Genomic DNA, 10056 nt, shown 5'->3' with positions numbered 1-10056 from the left:
CACGACTCAGATTGAGCCAAGTCGGTCAGATTCCGATCTGACGATTCGTACAAGGGCTTGCGTTGAAGATGCTTATCCGAGGTTTCTCATTGGTAGAGTGTATTAGATATGATGGTCTGACGCTACACCATATTGCATTGACTAATGTGTGTCGCATATGCATCATCACCGAAGCTTAGATTCCAATCCCTTAGATCTGGATCAAGTAGATCTTATAGATCCAGATCTAATGGTCTATAAATGATTCTCCTTTATGGGTTAAGCCGACATAGATCCAGAATATACGCTGATGTAGCCAATCCGTGGTCGACAACACTTCTGATGATGTCAGCACCTATATTATGTTGACGTCATCGAGATTCAAATCTAATGGTTTGGATCTATTGTCTGTTGGTTTAATCGGACGGCTTAGATTATAAGATCTTTTATATGAGATTTACGGTCAGATTTCGCCCTTGTTGCACACTCCACCGGTGTAGCTTACGCCACCCCTACGGAGATTCCATTTCAGGCTATCTCATTGCTCCAATTTCAAATGGTCATATCTCCCTCATTTTAACTTGGATTTGGGTGAACCAAGTTGCTGCTTCTTCATTTTTTCAAGTCCTACACCATGGAAGAAAGAAAAACGAGTTTTGAGTGAAGGAAGGCTACGATTTTGGTATGAGAAGTTTTCCTCTTGATGGATGATCATTGAATGAGGTTTATTACTTGATGGAAGGTGTCTTTACTCCATTAAAGTGGGTTTGAGAAGGTAGTTGAGTGTTCTTGATGTTTCATTGATCAAAAACCAAGAGAAAAGAGAAAAGAAGAGGGGGTTTTTCTATTTGTGCTTCAAAGTGTAAGAAGACAAGGGAGAAGACTTGTGAGATGCCATGGCCATGTTGAGCTTACTTGAAGATTCAAGTCTCCTACTCTAGACAAGGGAGAAGACTTCTTGATGCATCATATTCTTTGGTTGACGGTTTTCTCGGCTCTGCAAGATACTAGTCCAATTCAGACTTGTCATTAGTGCTAGGATTCTTCCTTTTCATCCATTTAGTGAATGGATCCTCAACCCCCTCATCATCACAAGTTAAAGACGACCGCTGCTCTTTTGGCATGCTTTTGTATTCATTATAAAGTTGGCGCAAAGCTGATCTCACACAGTCAATAGCCTCATCGATTAGTTTTTTATCATCACCATAGATCTCCTCATATGCCCATTCAATAATTTCTAACTTAAAGCGGGGATCAAAAATAGCTGCAACTGATAAAATTAATGAATAATTCTCCCAATATTTATTGAACTTCTCTCTCATGGCACATACCATGTTCAGCATAAAATCTCCCCCAAACAAAGAGCCATCATTTAAAATCATATGATTATGAACCACATTTTGAAAATATAAGTTGGAAGTTGAATACTTGGAACCGGATAACTCCTTCGTGATGTCATAAAAAGGCTTAAAAAAAATTGTAATTTTTTCAATCTTTGCCCACTCCTCCTTAGTAGGGCAATCTCTGTAGTTTGACTCCAAGTTCCCAAAATTGTCAAAAGCTTTACGATAAAGCAAAACTTCATCTAGCATTTGAAATGTTGAGTTCCACCTTGTACTAACATCTCCATGCAAGCCTCTCTTGGTAGTTAAACCCATTTGCTCACAACTTTCGGCGAACCTCACCTTCCTTGCTTGTGAACTTTTTACAAACTTTACATTGTCTCTCACCTTTTGAGCTGCTTTATCAATCAGTTTGATACCATCTTGTACAATGAGGTTTAAGACATGTGCACAACAACGAACATGAAAACCCCCCCCCCCTTACACACCAGTGCACCTTTTGAATTTAGATTTGTTCTCAAGTGAGAAACAAATATATCATTTGCACTTGCATTATCAACTGTGCAAGAATGCAATCTCCCTTCAATTCCCCACTCAGTCAATATCTTGCCAACTGTCTCACAAATATGTGCACCAGTGTGTGGAGGAGTCAAGACAGTAAATTTTATTAATCTTTTATGTAAAACCCATGACTTATCAATATAGTGGGATGTAAGAGTCATATAGCCATCATTGGAGATAGAGGTCCACAAATCAGTGGTCACTGAAATCCTCCCAGCAGAACTTTTGATTACCTCTCTTATATTGTTCTTCTCCTTCTTAAACACTCATTGAATATCACTTAATAGTGTGTTTCTGCCAATGGGACTGTACTCAGAATATACATATAACATCAATTTCCTGAATTCTTCATACTCCACAAATTTTAAAGGGAGTTCATTTTTGACAATTAGAGTCAAAATCATCTCACGAACAACTACAGGATCAATCTTTAACTCACTCATATTTAAATTTCCACTTCGTGATTGTAAAAACATCTGCTTTATGTCTAAGTTTTCACGTTTAGGACATCTTTTCATGTGATTGTTCAAACTAGAGGTCCCATTTTTGTTAGAGTCAGCCATGAATAATGCTCCACATTTAGTGCATTGAGCCCTAGGCTTTCCATCTGGACAGTCTTTCGCATCTGCTTCCTTAAACCACTTACTGGTTCAACAGGCTGCCGTCTTAGCCTTACACTTTTTCTTAGAAAGGGTAGTATTTTCATTTTTAGCCTCTAACCCAGGCACATATTCTGTTGAGGAGGGTTTTGGTAACAAAGTACTGTCATTTGAATTTTTTATCTCAATTTCTGACCTTTCCATCTTACCAATGTAGAGAAACTAAAGCACCTAAAAATTTTTTTTTAATCAAATATAAAACAAAACAAAATAATATTTCTAACATATGAGAAGTAAATTAACAAATTTATTTTTATAGAATGTCTTGCGATTGCCTGTTAAGAAACTCAAATAATTAATAAATTAACAAGATGAAATGAAATTCAAATAATTAACAAATTAACAAGATGAAAGAAAACATCGTAGAACTGGAAGTACAGATAATTAACGTGCACATACGTTGACCCCAAACCTCGAGTGGGGTAACCAACCAATTGCATTCAAGAATAATTTAACGCACCCCCACCAAACTAATATAGCCACTTCCATTATCGAAAATTTCAATTATAATTCTCTTCAGATATAATATGATATAATGGCACTAACATAAAATAACCCATGCTAATAAGTCAGAAACTAAGTCATTAAAACACTTGTTGCTTCTTAAGGTAATGCAACTAAAAAATCCTTTTACCGAAAAAAAAAGAAAAAAAGAAAAAAACTAGTAAAAAACCAATTGATGATTATAAGCCACATCACAATTTCAAGCTTCCAATTACAGCAGTGTAAGTGAATGCTTACCACATGTTGCAAAGCCCAGTAAGGCAGCAACTCCACCATACATGATACACCACCCAAACTCTCTCTCTCTCGGGTTCAATACGCATGAGGAAATTAAACACCAGAAGGTCTCTCTCTCTCCTTGGCAATTACAATCACACATTCACACCTCTCCGTCATTAATGCTATTAAACCCTCTCTATGCACTTTGCAATTACTCCTCACTATTAATCTTGCTGCTTCCCTTTCTCTCCATCTCTCCAACCTCTCTCTCTCTCTCTCTCTCTCCTCTTTTTAGGTTCTATTCTTTTCGACCCATTAGAGGTAGTAAGCAATATAATCATATACATCTGCAACCCATTATTGAAATAGAATATATCTCAATCACTATAGTCTAACAGCCTATTACAGATTTACAGCAGTAACATTATAACAATCTCTGTTATTACATAGAAGAATTCATTCACTTCCACTGTTCCACATGTCAAGCAAAAAGAGCAAAGAACTAAGAAGCAAAAAGAATCAACTGGAAGCAAAAGTGCAAAACAGAGCTATTGCAACTTGCAAGCTACAGAATAAACTAAATCTAACCTGTTCAAAGAAAGATAGATAAATAGGAAGAGCAACCGAACAAGAGTTGCTTTGCTTCTAATGGAGGCTTCCAAGACCCACATAACAGCTTGGAGCTTTCAAAATCAAGATTGTAATGGGTTCACTATTCACAACGATTAAATATTAGAGAGATAGGTTACCTTGTAACGTGTTATACTCTCAATCTATCTCTACAACCACTATAAATAGATGTAATATGAAAGAAGCCTTGTCGGCATAGAATTAGAAGATCATAGTTAGTGTGAAACTGTGAATCTACAGCTGCTGAGAATTCTAAAAATACTAAACTTCCTAAAAGAGTCAAGACAATAATATACTTCTATTTTGTTAAGGATAGTATATTATCTATTTAAATGACTATAAATATGATACCTAATTAATTAAGATCCTATAAATTAAGAAATTAAGAAGTGCGATTGTATGGTAGTGAAGGTGCCGGTTAACCATTGATTTGTCGGTTCTAAACAGCACCGAACCGGAAATATGCCTATAAAACCAAAACTGGATTATTTTCCTACGGTGCGGTTCGGTCTGGTTATAATCGGTCAGTTTCGGTTTCGATAAATGGTTTCGGTTATTATTTGACACCCCTAATTCAAGTCTCCTACTCTAGAGGGGAGTTGAGGATTCTAGTGTGTAGAGACTATGCTCTGAGACAACTCTACTAACAACAAACAAGGGCTGTGAGAGTTTCTAATCCTAGAATTTACATTATATGCATATATGATAATATGTATGTATGTTAGGGTTAGTTGTGGATGAATATTTATATGCTAGGTTAGTTGTAGATGAACTGTAAGCATGCTAGCTAGTTGTGGATGTATTTGCTAGGCAAGACTTAACTGTAGGGCATTGATATAAGCCCAAATTTACTGTATTAGTTATTGAGTGCTTAGTGGGTGCTAAGCACCGGAAGTGGGTGCTCCCGTGTAGTGGGCACTACACATTGTACCGGCACTACGAGTGCCATCTCAGCTTCGGCTTGAGAAAATTGGGTGTGGGTGCAGTCAAAAGTAGTATATTGAGTAGGTACGAAGCCTTTACAGGCACTACTCTGGGGATGTAGGTAAATTATCGAACCTCATAAAAACCCTATGTTGTGGGTGCTTGTTGTTTGCATTTTATATTGAAGTGCGTGGAATGTGGAATGGGTGTGCATACTTGGAAGTGCCTATGAGAGGCTGAGTGTGCATACGACTGTGTGCAAATAGGGATAGGTATATCAGGTTTTTCTTGGCCAGACATCAGACAGGTTTTTGGGGATCAGAATTGGACTCACTGATTCACCCCCCTCTCAGTGACTACCGGGTTACAACATACGGTTGGTACCCTGAAGGTTTAAAATCCCATCATAATTTTCATTCTGAATTCGAGAGGTAGAAGCACAAGAAGGTGCTTGAAACAAAGGGTATTCAGAAGAAGAAAAAATTACAGAAGAGGTAGTTCTTCTGAAATTATCAGATCTACGGTCGAAGGTAATTTCAATATCATCAGAAGGAAGATGAGTGATGCATGATGGAGAAGTTCTCATGGGTGGCTGAGGTTGAGCCACAGAGGTTAAGGTCCAAGAGTCAGAAAGGTTAACTTCTGACCATCTGATACATCGGGGGCACAAAAACTTGAGATCTTTTAGAATTGGCCTGAAAGTAGACAGTTTGACCCTTTGGATCTATAACCTTAGCATTTGGGGCACAGGTGGTCATTGCCTTGTAATAGATACGATAGATTACAATAATATTCTGTGTTCCTGGGAGAATATCGTGCCCAAAGGTTCTTAAAGTAATGACAACACCATTTAATATATTTGGGTCTATAAGGGACATGGGTAGATTTGGTCTACTTTGAAAATAGACAGGTCCTTCACAGAGACTGGTCTCAACAAGACCCATTAGAGATTCATTAAAATTATATTCTCGCATCTCTAATGGCAGTAAAGACAACACTATTTAACCCTGGGAGAGTTAAGGGTTTCAAGGCGACCTGAACATGGCCGATGTGGATAAACTTAAATCCAAGCTCTCTATGCCTCTAGATCTGGGAGCTAGTTAAAAGTTGAATTTACTTTTGGTCAGAAGCAAGAGTATGTGTGCTTTCGCATGTCTTAATAACATAGTCATTATGAAATGCGAAAGTAACTTTATGATATACCTCAGATTCAGATACTTTGGGAATGGTATAATTATTTATAAGTACTTTAAGGTTACGAAAAACCACTTTTTCAGAATTGTGGAATGAGTCTAGAGTCCTTCCGGATGTGCTAACCTCAAAAGATGAAGATATCCTTGAACTTGAGCGAAAGTATGAAGCCATGTTATAGAGGTTCGAGTCAATAAGGGTCTCGGGTCAATATATCCTACTTTCAATCCCACCTACTATCAATTACCTTTTCGCCTTCAAACGCCTATCTACGGCAACACGGCTGAGTATGACTTGGGTGTAGGTCGACACGACTTGGGTGTAGGTCTATATGACAATAGGTGAAATACTACCAACTGAATGGTCCTTACGGCTTTGGCGCCTGTTCTAACTTGGCTCTGATACCATTTACATCTAGGATCACAGGAAGGTCGGATTTAAGCTGCGAGGGAAGCTATCAGGCTAAGGAGTTGTCTTTTCTTAGAACAAAGCCTGGATAATTCAAGGGTTTCTAACTGATGAAGTGTAGAGAAGTGGCTTGGATTTTCAGGAAATAAATGAATATAAAATTCTATATATGTATAAGAAAGATCAATTAAATTATCTAACAAAACAATCTCTTCTTTTAGTTTTCTAATTGTAGACATAATACATGAAATCAAAAGGAGCGAAGACAAACTTACATGAGAGACTTTGATTTACAGACTTTGAACAGTTGTAGAGAACACACTTGATTACAGGACATTCAGAAAACTCACAAAATATTCTTAAAATGTTTACAGAACACTAAAAATTTTACAAGTACTCTAACTAAACACTCTATATCTTCTATATTTCGTGGTGTCGTCTAAGGAGGAGGAGTTCTCCTTTTATAGATGGCAGACACCAAACTTAAAAAAACTATGGTTGAGAGATGCTGATGGGCCTTGATGAAGATGGCATCGAATAGGCATCCAATCAACTGATAATGAAAGATGAACATCCTGAAGGTAAGGTGTTCCTTTCAACAAGAGGGTACACCTAATAAGGTGTGGGGTTTATCTCAGAAACTGATAAGCTTCAGTTGAAAGTTAGCTTGTCCATAGTCCAGGTGTGCGACTGAAATTAAGCCACAAAAGATTCTCTGGCATTCCACATGGGAGGACCCACTATTTTTAAGAAGAGTCTTAGTGGGGTGAATTATTAAAGTGTCCACCCGTGACACTCACTATAATTCACTTATAGTACTGCGTGACGCATGCCAAGACGTCAGTCTGACTAGAGTGGCACTAGGTGTGGATGCTTGACACCTGACAAGAATCAGAAGAACATGTCTAATTATCACGGCACTGGGTCAAGGTGCAGTGAGACCTCTTGATATATCCTTGGGAGTTTTTTTTTTTTTTTAGAAGGACCTCAATATTCAGGCCGTTGAGCGCATTGACTGGCATCATTCGAGGGAGGAAGAGTGGAGGATGAGGATGAGGATGCTGCAGGGTTGGCGGATTGAGGATTAAATCCGATTGCGGTGAGGATGCGCTCTTGGATCTGCTCATTAGATAAATATGAAAGACGACGCCGAGCAGCTTGAAATATGTTATAAAAAGGCGTTTGTGCTGCCATGAACGAAGAAGGTGCAAGAGGCAGATCGGCACTAATGCCTCGTTTAGGCACAAAATGAGAACCAGTTAATGGTGAAATATCAAATTTATCCCACCATTTTCACAGATAGATGTCGTTCCAAATGGGGAACATAATTCCATTCTTCAAACTCATCAATAGTCATCTGATATCACCACTGAAGGATCCAAGTACATCGTGTCTCTAAGATGGGGCATCCTGCTATTGTAAGAGTTTGGAGGGTTGTTAATTGTCGAAAACCATCTGGTAAGAAAGTGAGATTTTGACAAATTTGAATCTCTATGCTTCAAAGTGACGTGAGATAATTTTATGCACTCTGGCAAAGACACAAACTCTGGACAATCATGAATATACAAATGCTTGAGAGCTGTTAAATATCTCATCCCTGATAGAGATGCTAGTCTGTCACACCGTTCAATCCTCAATTCTTTTAAAGAGCTCAACCCTTGGGATTGGGTCTCATCCTCTAACAAAGATTTCATAGAATTGCACCTTCGGATATACAAGACTTTAAGAGAGGTAAAGCCTAATTCCCTATGCCTAGTAGATAATCTTGGCAATGTGACAAGCTTGGGCCAATTGTTAAACTTCAATTCCTGAAGAGCAGGGATGTTCCGGTTTTGTAGCAGCCCTTCTGAAACATTTTCAATTTCCATTCTTCCTAGAAATAAAATTTGAAGAGACGGGAGCAATGGGAGGGTTGTCAACTTCTCACAAGTTAATGGTCATTGACACAAGACAAGGGAGTACTTCTCTTCCTTCTGGAACATTCAACAACAATTCTTCTAGATTTAGCATTTTATATAACCTCTGTTCTTCTATTTTGCAAGATTTTATGCTTCTTGGTGGTTGAAGGCTTTCTAACAAGTAATTAATGTTTGAAGTATATATATATATATATAGGGAGATAGTGTTTCTTACCTGGGAGTGTAACTTCATTTGATCCCTTAAATAAGAAATCAAGAAGCCTTTTAAGTAGGGGGATAAAGGAAGACCTCCACCCAACCACAACTCAAAGAGGTAGGGGGCAGAGAGGTTATTTCAAAGAAAGGGAATACATAGATAAGACAGAGGGGAACACAAGCAGAGGCTTCCATCCTGAACAAGAATCATTTCCTCATATATTGGATTTTAGAACATAAGAGCACATTCAAATTTGTTAGATCAAACACCAAGAAACACGAATAAAGAGAGACAATAGATCCGTACGACACAGAGATTTAACGAGGTTCACACACCAGGGTGGTGTGCTACGTCCTCGGCGAAGAAGAAGATGATTCACTATGCAGAAGAAAGATTACACCCTAGCAGCGGCGAGGAAGAACTCGCCCTGAAACCCTAGCTTCGTGAAAACCCTTGAATACAATGACTCTCAACAAGCAACAGTACATTATATATATACTCCAAATAGCGGTTCGACCACAGATCTCAGAAAAATTCTCATTCGGGTCGCCACCAAAATATGTCGGATTGGGTCAATCTTCAAAACGGGTCAAGAATTCGAGACAAACTTAACAAAATTACTGGCTCGTTTTCTATGAAATAAAATATCTCATTCATGTCCATATCTTGTCCACTTTTATTAACCCTTGCATTGATGAAGGAGCCATGTGACAGGCAGCAAGATCTTGCCAAAACTTAAATATAGAATCCGGAGGATTGACACACAAAAATCCACTTTCCCTGGACAATAATTGACCAGGGTCAATTTTAGGTCCTGCTTGACATTTGTATTTCAACCATAGTTTCAAACATCGACCTGGTTAAATTGTAAGTGGTTCCCAGTTCTGGTATCTTGGTTAGATCGCCTTCTTTGCGAAATGGTTTAACGTCTGGTTCAGTTTCGGACCACATTCGGAATTAATGTTGTTATGGATAAGTTTGGAACCCCTTCTTAGTTCTTAGTGATAACTTCTTGTGGCCAAAGCGCAACTGAAACTTGAGTTTAAAAAAGTATAGACTGGGCTGCCCTAACGTTTCCCTACTTAATGCTTGCTTGTTGGGCACACATAGATAAACAACAAAGTCTTTATTCCTATAGTTAGCAAAGCTGCTGGGAATTGCCTTATAATGATAGCACTATAAAGCAGGTTGCAAGAAGCACAGATGTCTCCATACAAATGCCAGAGATCAGAAACTTGTATTTAAAGAAAAGGAAAAAAGAAAAAAACAAATATTAATGTCTCGGTATAATACAAAGCACGTCGCATAAAGAGGTCAACTCCACCTCCGGCATTCCCATCAGCAGGGAGAAACCTACTCTAACAAAACCTGATCAAAGAGCCTAAGAAGATAACCTGTATCTTAAGCACCTTATCTACAAATTTTCAGCCATCCTTCTTTCTGAAAAACTACAGAGCTTATAAGCACCCAATTTTTCATCAACTCATTAACTTCAGGTTTAGCAAATTGGAACTCCGAACATA

The 10056-nt window shown here is 38.2% G+C and overlaps 1 protein-coding gene across 1 annotated transcript; it reads right to left on the bottom strand.

Moving 5' to 3' along the window:
* Nucleotides 1–986: 986 nt before the first annotated feature.
* On the bottom strand, nucleotides 987–1637 carry LOC122073024 (zinc finger BED domain-containing protein RICESLEEPER 1-like). The gene has a single exon (XM_042637507.1). The coding sequence runs from the start codon at nucleotides 1635–1637 to the stop codon at nucleotides 987–989; it is 651 nt and encodes a 216-aa protein (XP_042493441.1).
* Between the last annotated feature and the right edge of the window lie 8419 nt (nucleotides 1638–10056).

This window comes from Macadamia integrifolia, chromosome 1 (assembly GCF_013358625.1).
Source record: "Macadamia integrifolia cultivar HAES 741 chromosome 1, SCU_Mint_v3, whole genome shotgun sequence".
Lineage (NCBI taxonomy): Eukaryota > Viridiplantae > Streptophyta > Magnoliopsida > Proteales > Proteaceae > Macadamia > Macadamia integrifolia.
This window is presented reverse-complemented; position numbering and strand designations above follow the sequence as displayed.

What these genes read in the sequence shown, in the direction of transcription:
- LOC122073024 (XM_042637507.1), bottom strand. Translation starts at nt 1,637, where the DNA reads ATGGGTTTAACTACCAAGAGAGGCTTGCATGGAGATGTTAGTACAAGG.